We start from the raw sequence: 13,633 nt of genomic DNA, 5'->3' as shown, positions 1-13,633 counted from the left end.
AGAGACAGAGAGACAGAAAGTGAGAAATCACCCCCCAGGGGGGATGGCCACGCCCTTCTGCTCCATTCTTCTCTCAGGATCTTGGGCACGCCTACACATGCACCAGGTGTGAATTTAAGCCACCAGGTCCAGGACTCAAACCAGCGACACAGCCAGTACTCCAACTGCTGGTTTCAAGTTGCTAAGAAAATTTTTTGGGTTTTTTTTAATCTTGTGTACTCACTGGGCTCAAGCCTACACCTGGTTGAGTGAAACCCTCTTAGGTATAGTCCTAGGGCATTGAGCAGCTGCGTTCTTATGAGAATTCACCTTAGAATGAAGTGATAATCTGCTCCTGTGACAGACCTGCAGCCATTTTGGGAGTCCCAGAGATGGGAAGGAAAAGACAAGTGATGCTAACCTGTGTGATGTAGATTATTTGCCTAGGCACAGGGCCAGGCAGCCTTGTTGAGAGCTGGCTTCTAAGGTCAACATTTCTTTCCCCCAGATGACAAATAGGAAATACCCTAACCAAATTAGAAACCTAAATTTCCCTTTCTTCTGAAAGGGGGCAGTTACAGGAAGGCAGATAAAGCAGCAGAACTTCCAGGTAGATAAGGGGGTAAAGGTTCAGATTTAGAAAGAGTGCCCATCATCTCTGCAGATTCTCTCTCTCTCTCTCTCTCTTTTTTTTTAATAATTATTTTATTTAACTTTATTTATTTTAATTTGACCAGAGAGGGACAGAGTGAGAGGAAGTGAGAGAAAGCCAGGTCTGGGACTCGAACTGCGGCCGGCCATGTGGGAGTCCAGCACCCTTAACCACCATACCACCTGCTGGCCCCTCTGCAGAGTTTTATGAACCCTGATTTTCTGGTGGGAAACTTTGTACAGCCTACCTTGACTAGCGGTTTCTTACAGCGTCTAACTATTTCTGCGCCAACCGAGGCAAGTTCTCTGTGAATTCACACATACCATTGGGTACCTGTGAGAGGAAGGAGAGATAGAAAAGGGATTGAGGATGACCATTCCCTGTGAGGGGTGCTTTCTTCTCCCCCTTTCTCTCTGGCAAGTGCATGAGCCCTTTAGCACCAAAAAAAGAAAAAACTTGGACTCCAGAGCCAGTCAGCTTGGATTTAAATCTGACTCCACCCCTTTTTTTTTTTAAGAATTATTTAATTTTATTTATTCATTCATTCATTCATTCATTCATTCATTCATTTTAGAATTTTTTTTTTTTTTTTTTGCTACAGGGCGCATGTACTCGCCAGAAAGGCGGAGAGAGATAGACACAAAGCAAGAAATAACCCCCCGGGGGATGGCCACGACGCAATCACTTCTCCTCCATTCTCCTCTCGGGATCTTGGCCACGCACACACACGTACCCAGCAGGAGTTTAAGCCACCCGGTCAGGGACTCGAGCTGCGGTCGACTATGTGGGAGTCCAGCGACATAGCAATTACGCCAACTGCTGGTCTCATTTTTAATTTGACCAAAGAGAAGCACACAGAGAGAGAGAGAAAGAGAGAAAAAGAGGAAGTGAGAAAGCAAGCCACCAGGTCTAGGACTTGAACTACAGTCAGCCATGTGGGAATGTCCAGTGCCTTAACCACATCACCTGCTGGTTCCTCCACCACGTATGATTTTTTTTTTTTTTTTGAGAGGTTTTTGCCATAGGGCCCGTGTGCTCGCCAGACAGACAGAGACAGAGAGACAGAAAGCGAGAAATCACCCCCCAGGGGGGATGGCCACGCCGCAATCCCTTCTCCATTCTCCTCTCAGGATCTTGGGCACGCACGCACACGCACCTGGTGTGAGTTTTAAGCCACTGGGTCCAGGACGCGAACCGCGGTTGACTACATGGGAGTCCAGCGACATAGCCATTACGCTAACTGCTGGTCCCAACTGTATGATTTTGGACAAGCTTTTTTTTTTTTCTTTTTTTGGAAAGTTTTTTGCTATAGGGCGTGTGCGCTCGCCAGAGAGAGAGAGACAGAGAGACAGAAAGTGAGAAATCACTCCCCGGGGGGCTGGCCACGCTGCAATCCCTTCTCCTCCATTCTCCTTTTGGGAATCTTGGTCATGCACGCACACGTGCCTGGTGTGAGTCTTAAGCCACCGGGTCCGGGACTTGAACCACGTTCGACTACATGGGAGTCCGGTGACGTAGCCATTACGCTAACTACTGGTCCCTAGACAAGCTTTTTAACCTTTGTGCTTCTGTTACTTATCTGTAAAATGTGAATAATGCTGGCCCCAACCTCATAGGGCTGTAAGTATTATATGAGTCAATAGGCAAAAATGCCTAAAATAATGCCTAATATATAGTAGTACTCAATAAATGTTGACTTCCTTATTATTTAATTGTACATGTGAAATATCATTGTAGGAAAAACTGATAAAACTGTGGCCAGCCAGGTAGTATGGTGGTTAAGGCAGCCGAATCCCACATGGTTGTTAGCATGGTTGAATCCGAGATTCAACCACTTGACAAACACTGTGGGTACATGACATCCCAAGAGAAGAGGGGACATGAAGGGACTGTGGCATAGTCATCAGTCTGGGACTCAAACCACTGTTGGCTACATGGGAGTTCAGCGACATAGCCTTTACGCTACCTGCTAGTCCCAAGAGAGATGGAACTTTTAAAAATGAAAGAAAGAATGAGTATATACCAAGCAATGGATGGAGAGAAGAGAATGAGAAGAAATGTTCATAGTTACATTGTTTGGCTCTCTTATTTGTTTGATATAGGGTGAGTATGTTTTCCAGAGAGAAAGTGAGAAGACACCCCGTATAGGGGATGGCCACACGGCACTCCCTTTTCCATTCTCTTCTGAGGATTTTGGGCATGTGTGCACGTGTGTCTGGTGTGCTTTCTAATCTGCTGGGTCTGGGGCTCGAACCACATAGTCACGTGGGATCCAGCTACCTGAACCTTCACCAACTGGCCATAAGTTTTCTTTTCTTTCTTTTTTTTTTTTACTTTATTTCTTCCAGGAGTAAGTAAGAGGGACAGACAGACAATATCCTCAATACGGTCTTGATGCTGTGGTCCACCCCCAGCCTTATTCAGACCTGGAACATAGGCACGCATGCCATGCTTCATGTACTCAGGGAGGTCTACTGATGCAAACTCAGAACCCTCCCATAGGGGTCATCCTTATGGAGTGTTATATTTTACCACTATGCCACTCCTGAACCTCTCTTTATCCCATAGTCACCACCTATGTTAAGATTCTTACCATCTGTTTCCTGCCTAGATGTTCTTCCAGTCTCCCTCCTGTTGACAGAGTGATTCTAAAAGAGAACTCTTGTTTCTTGACCAGCAGATGGCACGGTGGTTAAGGTACTGGATACTCCCACATGGTTGACCACGGTTCGAGTCCTGGACCTGGTGGCTTGCTTTCTCACTTTCTCTCTCTCTCTCTCTCTCTCTCTGTGTCTCTCTCTGGTCAAAATAAAATAAATGAATGAATGAATAAAATGAAATTTTTAAAAATTCCTTAAAAAAAAAAAAAGAACTCTTGCCACCAGCAATTGGCGTAATGGCTATGTTGCTGGACTCCCATATAGTCGACAGCAGTTCGAGTCCTGGGTCCAGTGGCTTAAACTCACACTGGGCACATGTGCGTGCATGCTCAAGATCCTAAGAGGCGAATGGAGAAGGGATTGCGGCATGGCCATCCCCCCAGGGGGTGATTTCTTGCTTTCTGCCTCTTTCTCAGTCTGTCTTTCTGGTGAATGCACGTACCCTATAACAAAAACCTTTCAAAAAAAAAAAAAGAACTCTTACTCTTTTTCTTTTCATTAATTTGGCAGAGGACACATATGTTTGCCAGATAGAGATAGAGAGAAAGATAACGTGAGAAAACAGCCCCCCCCAACAGGAGACGATCATGCTATAGTTCCTTCTGCATTTCTATCTCCTTTTGGGATTTTGGGCACACGTGCACAGGTGCCCAGTGTGTGTGTTTTTGTGGGTTTTTTTTTAAAGGTTTTTGCTATAGGGCGCATGCGCTCACCAGAAAGAAAGAGACAGACAGAGAGACAGAAAGGAAGAAATCATTTCCTGGGAGGATGGCCACACCGCAATCCCTTCTCCTCCACTCTCCTCTCGGGATCTTGGGCATACATGCACATGCGTTCAGCGTGAGTTTAAGCCACTAGGTCTGGGACTCAGACTATGGTCAACTACATGGGAGTTCAGCGACATAGCCATCACGCTAACTGCTGGTTCCCCCAAGTGTGTTCTTTAAGCCACCAGTCCAGGATTTGAAACTCGATGGTCGACCATTTGAGATGCAGCTACCTTAACCTCCATGCCTCGGGCTGACCCTATAGCTCTCTTTTTTTTTTTTTTTTTAATTTTTCCCCCCTCCTTCCATATTTCTCTTTCTGGTCAACACATAGGCCTTCTAGCAATTTCAATCAGACAGACAAACAAAACTAATACTTTATTCTCCCAGCACCCAGCTAATTCTTGTTTGTCTTGTGGAACTTATTTGTGGTGATACCTAGTGCTAGAAAACTTCTCAAAACCACTCTTAGCCTGGGGGAGGCATCCACATCTCTTGCCTTCTGAAGGTCTTGTGCCTATTCTACCAAAACACGTAGCACTTTGTTTTATAAGTGTGTGTTTATGTAATGTCTTTCTTATTAGAATTAAATTTCCCAAGTCAACATCTTTCCCTCTCTCCTACCCATGACTGGCACATAGTAGACTACCAATAAATATTTGTTAGACAAATGAATGGATCTTGGCAGTGAGTTTATGTTTGCCACATATTCGTAGTCTTCTTCTGAACTGGCCTTTTTTTCTCTGTTCCTTCTAGGACCTGGGTTTCAGTGATGAGACATGGGGTATGATGTAACCCGTTTCCAGGGGGATGTTGATGAAGACCTTATTTGCCCTATTTGCAGTGGAGTCTTGGAGGAGCCAGTACAGGTAAGTGAATTTGATGGCAGGTTTGGTGGGGCAACATATGGCAGTGGAACTAACAAAGAATATGCAAGTACAATAGGACCCATGAAGAATTTACTGTGTTGGGACCAGCAATTGGTGTAATAGCTATGTCAATGGACTCCCATACAGTTGACTACAGTTCGAGTGCCAGATCTGGTGGCTTAACCTCGCGCTGGGCGCATGTGCGTGCATGCCCAAGATCCCGAGAGGAGAATGGAGGAGAAGGGATTGCGGCATGGCCATCCCCCCTGGGGGGTAATTTCTCACTTTCTGTCTCTCTGTCTCGCTCTGGTGAGTGCATGCACCCTATAGCAAAAACGTCTCAAAAAAAAAAAAAGAATTTACTGTCTTGTCATTTCCCCAGCCCCAGTAGAGGTTTGGTGCAGAGGAACAGTGGTGGTTCCCATGGAGATCCAGTGGTTCAGATTTTTTTTCTTTGTTTTTTTTTTTTAAGAGAGATTTTTGCTGTAGGACGTGTATGCTCCCTGGAGAGACAGAGAGAGACAGAGACAGGAAGTGAGAAATCACCCCCCAGGGAGGATGACCATGCTGCAATCCCTACTTTTTCAGTCTCCTCTCGGGATTTTGGGCATGCATGCATATATGCCTGGCATGAATTTAAGTTGCCAGGTCTGGGACTCGAACCACAGTTGACTACGTGGGAGTCCAGTGACGTAACCATTATGCCATCTGCTGTTCCCTTGTTCAGATTTTTTTTCTAAGGTTGCTTTGAAATTTTTCTCCTGTGAGATGGTCAGTTGCTTGTTTCTGTCCCTGGCAATATCTTGGTAGCTCCCCTTCCTCTGTAGAAACTCTGAGCAGGGTCCATCTTCCTGTCTATGACTGAACTTCTGCACTTTCCTAATGACATCATGCTTCAGATAAAGCAGACTCCCTATAGGCCTCTTCTGCCTCCTGTGTGCTGTTTATAAAGAGGAAACAAGGAACTCTATATACTCACCTATTTTCTTCCTGGAATCTACTGGAAAGACCAGCTTTGGATGCAGCCATGTCCTTTTGCATTTTGAGATGAGATCTGCCACCTTCAGTCTTTCTGCCAGCTTTCCTTGCCAGATCAGAGTCAGTTGCATCTTCCTGGGGTAAGCTTGAGGAGACACTCATGATTACCAGGGAGTATAGTGAGTGAGATGACTCCTTAGCACTGTATTCATGGGACATTGTCCCACACGATCCTTATGGCTCTTGTTCTGTAAATGCCAATGAACCCTCTGCCACTCCTGGCCAGCTAGAGATAATCCCACTTTCCAATCCCGGACACTGGTCAGTGAGGTCTCAGAGCCCTTCTCTATCCACTACACATATAATTCCTAGTGCCTGCCCTTGAATGTTTGAATTTATTCCTTTTATTTTTGGCTAGAGGATGTGTGCTCTTACCAGAGAGAGAATCAGCACCCCTTAATGCCATGTGCTGATGCCACAACCCTGTTTCCTCTATTCCTCCCTCCTGTCAGGATTTTGAGCGTGAATGTGCCCAGTATGTCTTCAAGCTGTCAGGGCCTGGACTCAAGCTATAGTCAGCCATGTGGGATCCAGCTCCTTTAACCACTGAACTATGGAGCAGGCCTCCTGGGTTTCTTTCCAGATTCCAACCACTGAAAGGTACATGGATGTTTGAGCAGCCAGCCCTGGAGCTGTCTCCTTTCTAGGCCTTTGCTGCCTACTACTATTCAGGGCATATTAGGTGGGTGTAGAGCAAGCTATGCCGAGTAGTGTCAGGAGGTCACAGGGTGTGTCAGATTCTCTCATCACCCTGGCAGGGCCTTGTCCATCTTCTGGCCCGGTCATTTGAGATGAGGTAGTTGTGAAGAGGTGTGTGGTGTTAGGTGGCAGTCTGAGTCAGAAGACACTCTTCCACCTCCAGGGTTTACCTTCTAAGAGCAGGGCAGGCAGTCCTCATCCTGCCAGGTTACCAGATGTATTGCCAAAGGGCAGAAGATCCCTGCTAGAGAGGCTGATTTCCTCCTGTCATTTTATTTTTAAGAATTATTTATTTATTGGGACCAGCAGTTAGTGTAATGGCTATATCGCTGGACTCCCATGTAGTCGACGCGGGTCAAGTCCCGGAACCAGTGGCTTAAAACTCACGCCGGGTGCGTGTGCGTGCCCAAGATCCCGAGAGGAGAATGGAGGAGAAGGGATTGTGGCGTGGCCATCCCCCCTGGGGGGTGATTTCTCACTTTCTGTCTCTCTGTCTCTCTCTCTCTTTGTCTGGCGAGCACACGCGCCCTATAGCAAAAACCTCTACAAAAAAAAAAAAAAAAAGATTAATTCCTTTTCTTATTATGTTTTAATTTGACCAGAGAAAGACAAAGACAGAGAAGAAAAGGGAAAGCAAGAAAGCAAGTCGCCAGGTCCAAGATTCGAACCATGGTTGACTATGTGGAGATCCAGCACCTATAACCACCAAGCCAACTGCTGGCCCCTCCTCCTGTCATTTTAATTTATTTTTTGAGTAGGTAATAATTTTATATGGGGGGCCAGCAGGTGGCATGGTGGTTAAGGTGTTGAGCTCCCACATGGCCAACCATGGTTCGAGTCTCAAACCCAGCGGCTTTGAAATTCATACTGGAATGGCCAGTAGGTGGTATGGTGGTTAAGGCTCTGTACTCTTATGTGGCTGACCATGGTTCAAGCCCTGAACCTGGTGGCCATGCTTTCTTTCTTGGTTTGGGCCCTGTACACTTCCATATGACTGGCCACAGTTTGAGTCCCAGACCTGGTGGCTTGCTTTCTCATTTTCCCTCTCTCTCTCACTCTCTCTCTCTCTCTCTCTCTCTGTGTGTCTCTTTCTGGTTGAATTAAAATAAATGAATGAGTAAATTAAAAAAAAAAAACAGAAATTCATACTGGAGGGACCAGCAGATGGCGTAACGACTATATTGCTGGATTCCCATGTAGTCGACCACGGTTCAGGTCCCAGACCCAGTGACTTAAACTCATGCCAGGCGCATGTGTGCATGCCCAAGATCCCTAGAAGAGAATGGAAGAGAAGGGATTGTGACATGACCATCCCCCCAGGAGGTGATTTCTCGCTTTCTGTCTCTCTGTCTTTCTGGTGAGTGTATGCACCCTATAGCAAAAACCTCTCCAAAAAAAAAAATCATTCTTTAAAAATTAAATAAATAAATAAATAACATTTTAAAAAAGAATTATTTAATTTTATTTGTTCATTCATTTATTTTAATTTGACCAGAAAAAAACACAGAGAGAAAGAGAGAGAGAAAGTGAGAAAGCAAGCCACCAGGTCCGGGACTCGAACCATAGTCAGCCATGTGGGAGTCCAGTGCCTTTAACCACCATGCCACCTGCTGGTCCCAATAAAATAATTCTTAAAAAAAATTTGAGACCAGCAGATGGCGTAATGTTTATATCGCTGGACTCCCATGTGGTTGACTGCAGCTTGAGTCTCAGACTCAAAGACTTAAAACTCACACCAGGTGCATGTGCTTGCATGCCCAAGATCCCTAGAGGAGAATGGAAAAAAGGGGTTTAGGTGTGGACATGAGGGGTGATTTCTCACTTTCTGTCTCTCTTTCTCTCTCTCTGTCTCTCCAGTGAGCACACGTGCCATAGAGCATAAAGCCTCTATAAAATAAAAGAAAGTATGTATTTAGTTTATTATTATTATTTTTTAAATTTACTATAAGGCATGTATACTCACCAGAGAGGAAAAAAAAAAGAGAAAGTAAGCCTCCAGGTTCAGGACTCAAACTGTGGTTGGCTCTGTGGGAGTCCAGCACCTTACCCACCATGCCACCTGCTGTCCTCACAATCATAAAAGTTTTAAGCAAGGGGGGGTAATATGGTCTGATTTGCCCCCCCCTCTTTTTTTTTGTAATAATAACATGCATGTACAAGAGAGAGACACACATACCAGCTTTGATGGTGTCATGTCACAGTCCCCTTCCCCAGCACTCTAGCTCACTGTTTTTCAGCAGACCTAAGGATCTGAACCTGCAGTCAACCATGTGGCTTCCAGCCTTCCAGCATACTGTGTTATCACTGTGCCACAGTGGATAGGCCTGTTTGCATTTTAAAATGATCACTGTGGCTACCAAATGGAGAATGGATTATAAGGGGGCAGAATAAAGCTGGGAAACCAGTTAAAACACATAAAATAATTCAAGTGAGAGATGATGGCATCTTGAACCAGGTAATTGGCAGTAAGATGGAGAAAAGTGGGCAGATTAGATTGTTTTGTAGATACGATCTGTAGAACTTCAAAAAGTATCAAGTATGTCTTTGAGTGACAAAAATCTACTGACGGCCAGCCAGGTGGCATGGTGGTTAAGACAGCTGGATCCCACATGCTGACTGTGTGGTTATGGTTTGAGTCCTAGTGGCTTGGAAAATATGCTGAGTGCATGTTTGTGTATGCCCAAAATCCCTACATGAGAACCGGGGGGGGGTGGGGATTGTGGTGTGGCCATCCACACTGGGGGAAGCTTTCTTACTTTCTTTCTTGTTTTTTTTTTCTCTCTTTTTCTCTCTCTGTCTCTTTCCAGTGAACTCATACACCCCATAGCAAACCGTATACAAAAAATAATAATCAGGGACCTTAATATGGCGGACTCCCACATGGCCAATTGTAGCTTGAGTCTCAAGCCCGGTGACTTAAAACTTACTCCAGGCATCTGTGCTAGAGTGCCCAAAATTCCAAGAGGAGAATGGAAAAGGGACTGCAGCCATGCCCCCAGGCGGTGATTTCTCATTTTTTTCTCTGTCTCTCTCCAGTGAGCACATGTGCCCTGTGGTAAAAAAACAAAAACAAACAAACAAAAAATGTACTGATAGTTAGATGAATGATAGAATAAATTCTTTCCTTAGAAAGCCTTTGTGTTTTTGATATTTAGTGTCCGTGAGCATCTTAAAGGCAGAAATTGTTGCATCCTTTTTTTTAATGCATTTATTCAATGTATGACACAAGGGCAGAACCAGAGACTTACTTTTAAAAAACAGAAACAAAACAAAATAAAAGCACAGCCTAAGGTACAGAGTTCTAACAGAAATCAAAAAAGAACAGACTACCTAAGAAAAACGAACAAACAAAAAACACAAGGAGAGACTAGACAGCCTGGGTTAGGGCTCCTGACGGGAGACCTGCTTAGAGTAGGACTCTCAGGTACTTCTTGAAGGCTAGAGCGTTTTCCCACAGTGTGTGCTCAAAGGGCTGTTGATGTTAGGTTCTCCGAGCAGGCTTTGGATGGAAAGCAGGTTGGTCCGGATATGATATTAGGGTGGACCACTTGTCCTTCAGGATGTCCAGGCAGATGTTACCCTGCTGTCCATGTTGGGGTGGTAGCAGAGAGTGAGGAACGTCACCATGGGTGCATGGCAAGGGTGGCCACTTGCGAATTCTAGGAAGGTCTTAGCCTTAGGTCTTCATAAACCGTACCAGCTGTTCCATGGTTGGCCCCTACCCATTTGAAAAGGTTGTCTGACTCAGAGAAGGCAGAAATTCCTTTGTTGACACATACCATGAGGATCATCAGCTCTGCTGTAGCCTCTTGCCTGTGGGGCCTCAGGTAGTGGCCCCACTGGGCTTAGATCCTTTACAGGTGGCAGCTGCGCTGGTGGAAGCTAGGTCATGGTTTTGGGAGGCCATCTGGGTGGCGCTAGCAAGGATACAGGAACTCTGAGACCACGATTGCAACTGTCGTCTCCTCCTCCTCCTCCTCCTTCTCTTTCTTCTTCTTCTTCTTTCTTTCTTCTTTCTTCTTCTTCTTATCATAAGCACTTAGTAAGGGGTTTGGGACATAGCAGGCAGTCCACTCGCTCATTCCTCAACATCTGCTAAGTGCCGTTGTATCTCAGCAGATGCCAGATGAGGCCTGTGCAGAGGCCAGGGAGTCCTGACTTTAGGTAGTAATTTTAGAGTTTACCTGAGAGAGTTAGACAAGTAATGCTGAAATACAAGCTTCATGAAACTGAAAAGAATATGATTTTGTGAAATACTGCAGCCCTATTTAGGAGCTAGGTGTGGCTGTAGGTATTCAGGGCAACCCCTCAGGTCAGCTCTTACTTAAAATAAGAACTCAGGCCCACACAGAGGAGTCTCGTAACCACGCAATAGGAGTCCCAGGCACTTTGTTTTGCTTTCTTACATTGAAGTTTGCCAATAGATCTGTCCCACCTCCACTCCCCACTTGTGTAGTCTGAATAATCCTTTAAGACCGATATCAACGTCTGTCCTCTCCATAAATACCAGCCATGAGACCTAGCCTGGAATAATCTCACCCTCTCCTGGACTTCAACAATTGTTGTGTATGCAGTCCAGTTGGCAATTAATAACTGTCTGCCTTATGTCATCTCTCCTATTGTCCTAGAACATTATTTATATGTTATTGTTGGAAAACTCTTGTTTGTCGTACCTCACAGCCCATTTGTAATCTTGAGTACAGGAAACATTTCCCCACAGTGCCTCACCCATAGTAGATCTACATTTTGCCATGACCCCAGGGACCTCTGGGCCTAGGAGCTGCTCAAAGTCTTGCTTGGCGCCGTAGAGAACAGCTATGTTTGTAACGCCTACTAACGCCCTTGTGCCTCTTTTGTCCTGCTCTCTCTAGGCGCCTCATTGTGAGCATGCCTTCTGCAATGCCTGCATCACCCAGTGGTTCTCTCAGCAGCAAACGTGTCCGGTGGACCGCAGTGTGGTGACGGTCGCCCACCTGCGCCCCGTACCTCGGATCATGCGGAACATGTTGTCAAAGCTGCAGATTGCCTGTGACAACGCTGTGTTTGGTTGCAGTGCCATTGTTCGGCTTGACAACCTCATGTCTCACCTCAGTGACTGCGAACACAACCCCAAGCGGCCTGTGACCTGTGAACAAGGCTGTGGGTGAGAGTCCTCCCTTTTTCTGCCCTACATGGATAAGGGCTGTCCCGTTGATACCCCATATCTGGATGTCCTGCTCCTAGCTGAGCAGGTCTCCCATGAATGTAGCTCGGAGTGTTTTTTTCCCTTTCTGACTTCTTGCCCTAAGACCTCACTTTCTTGCTGTTTTTCCAATTGTGATTCTTTTGCTCTTCCTTCAGCAAGAAAAGGGAATAACAGTTCGGCAATCTGTGTGATAACATTACCTACTGATTCACTTGTTCCTTTTAGTCCAGTATTACCTTTTCTTCGTCAGGTCGAGTACTCTGATTTCCACCTTCTCCTATTTCCTCTTGTCCTATTTTTTCTTTCTGGGGAGTGTGAACTATTTGATTAAATGCTGATAGCTGGTGCCATGAATCTAGGGCTTCTCTGAAGAAATAAGTGTCCAGGGACCAGCAGTTAGCATAATGGTTTTGTTCCTGGGCTCCCACGTAGTCAACCGTGGTTCGCGTCCCAGACCCGGTGGCTTAAACTCACGCCGGGCGCGTGTGCATGCGTGCCCAGGATCCCAAGAGGAGAACTGAGGAGAAGGGATTGCAGCGTGGCCATCCCCCGTGGGGCGTGATTTCTCGCTTTCTGTCTCTCTGTCTCTGTCTGTCTGGCGAGCACACGTGCCCTATAGCAAAAACCTCTCCAAAAATATAAAAAGAAGAAAGAAATAAGTGTCCAGGCAGAACCTGTAAGAGGGAGCAAGCGGGAAAGAGAGCAATTCGGAAGCTAAAACACTGTGTTGGGGGAGACGGTCAGAGAAAGTAGATGGCAACGTGGCAAGGAGGGAGCTTGGGAGAAGAAAGTGAAGGGAGGAACCAGCAGTTAGCGTAATGGCTATGTCGCTGGACTCCCATGTAGTCGACTGCGGTTCGCGTCCTGGACCCGGTGACTTAAACTCACGCCGGGCGCGTGTGCGTGTGTGCCCAAGATCCCGAGAGGAGAATGGAGGAGAAGGGATTGCGGCGTGGCCATCCCCACTAGGGGGTGATTTCTCACTTTCTGTCTCTATGTCTCTCTCTGTCTTTCTGGTGAACTCATGCGCCCTATAACAAAAACCTCTCTACAAAAAGGAAAAAAGAAAAAAAGTGAAGGGAATAAACTAAAGAGAGGCCTGAAATGAATGTTAGAAATTTTAGGTAAGAGAAAGCCTGTTCAGTAATTTTCTGAGGTAGGATTGAAATGAATGTTAGAAATTTTAGGCAAGAGAAAGCCTGTTTAGTAATTTTGAGGTAGGATTAGGCCATTTGCTCGCACGTCCCATGGCATGCCTCTGTTCTGCTTTTTCCTCACCCTGGCTGCAGCCTGGAGATGCCCAAAGATGAGCTGCCAAACCACAATTGCATTAAGCACCTGCGCTCAGTGGTGCAGCAGCAGCAGACACGCATCGCAGAGCTGGAGAAGACGTCAGCCGAACACAAACACCAGCTGGCAGAGCAGGTAGGGCCCTGAGATCGCGGGGGAGACCGTGTTGCTCATATGCAAATAATTGCATGCCACTGGGTGACAAACACCTTGGGCACACACCGACCTGCGCTATGCTTGTAAGCCTGGTGAGTGGATCCTTGTCCTGTGGCCTAGTAGGGAATCTGATTGGAACTCCCCTTGCTTTCTTTCATCCCATTCATGTCACTCAATCACTGGTCATTTATCAGATGCCTTCTCTGGGAAGGCAGCTGTGAATGAGACCATCCAACCCTCGTCTTCCTGAAGCTTACAGTCAGTGTTCCTCGGATCTTTCATTTGCCTTCAACAGAGAGATAAAACTTTTGTCTCTCATCTGCTGTCTGCTCTAACCA

At 46.0% G+C, this 13,633-nt stretch overlaps 1 protein-coding gene and 1 pseudogene across 4 annotated transcripts in view; one reads left to right on the top strand and one right to left on the bottom strand.

The window, feature by feature from the left end:
* RNF41 (ring finger protein 41) overlaps nt 1–13,633 on the top strand; it is a 25,746-nt gene that overhangs the window by 7,736 nt on the left and 4,377 nt on the right. For 3 of the 4 annotated variants that reach the window (XM_027767152.1, XM_027767154.1, XM_027767153.1), the window contains 3 exons: nt 4,815–4,927; nt 11,536–11,807; nt 13,139–13,274. In XM_027767152.1, the coding sequence (XP_027622953.1) occupies nt 4,838–4,927; nt 11,536–11,807; nt 13,139–13,274 (498 nt within the window). In that variant the 5' untranslated portion in view covers nt 4,815–4,837. Of the gene's footprint in view, nt 1–3,242; nt 3,329–4,814; nt 4,928–11,535; nt 11,808–13,138; nt 13,275–13,633 lie in introns of all 4 variants that reach the window. The other variant, XM_027767155.1, reaches the window with a different exon arrangement.
* Nucleotides 9,928–11,659, bottom strand: LOC102474518 (ubiquitin-conjugating enzyme E2 C pseudogene; annotated as a pseudogene).

The sequence above is a fragment of the Tupaia chinensis genome, unplaced genomic scaffold, assembly GCF_000334495.1.
Source record: "Tupaia chinensis unplaced genomic scaffold, TupChi_1.0 Scaffold143970_1, whole genome shotgun sequence".
Taxonomy (NCBI): Eukaryota; Metazoa; Chordata; class Mammalia; order Scandentia; family Tupaiidae; genus Tupaia; species Tupaia belangeri.
This window is presented reverse-complemented; position numbering and strand designations above follow the sequence as displayed.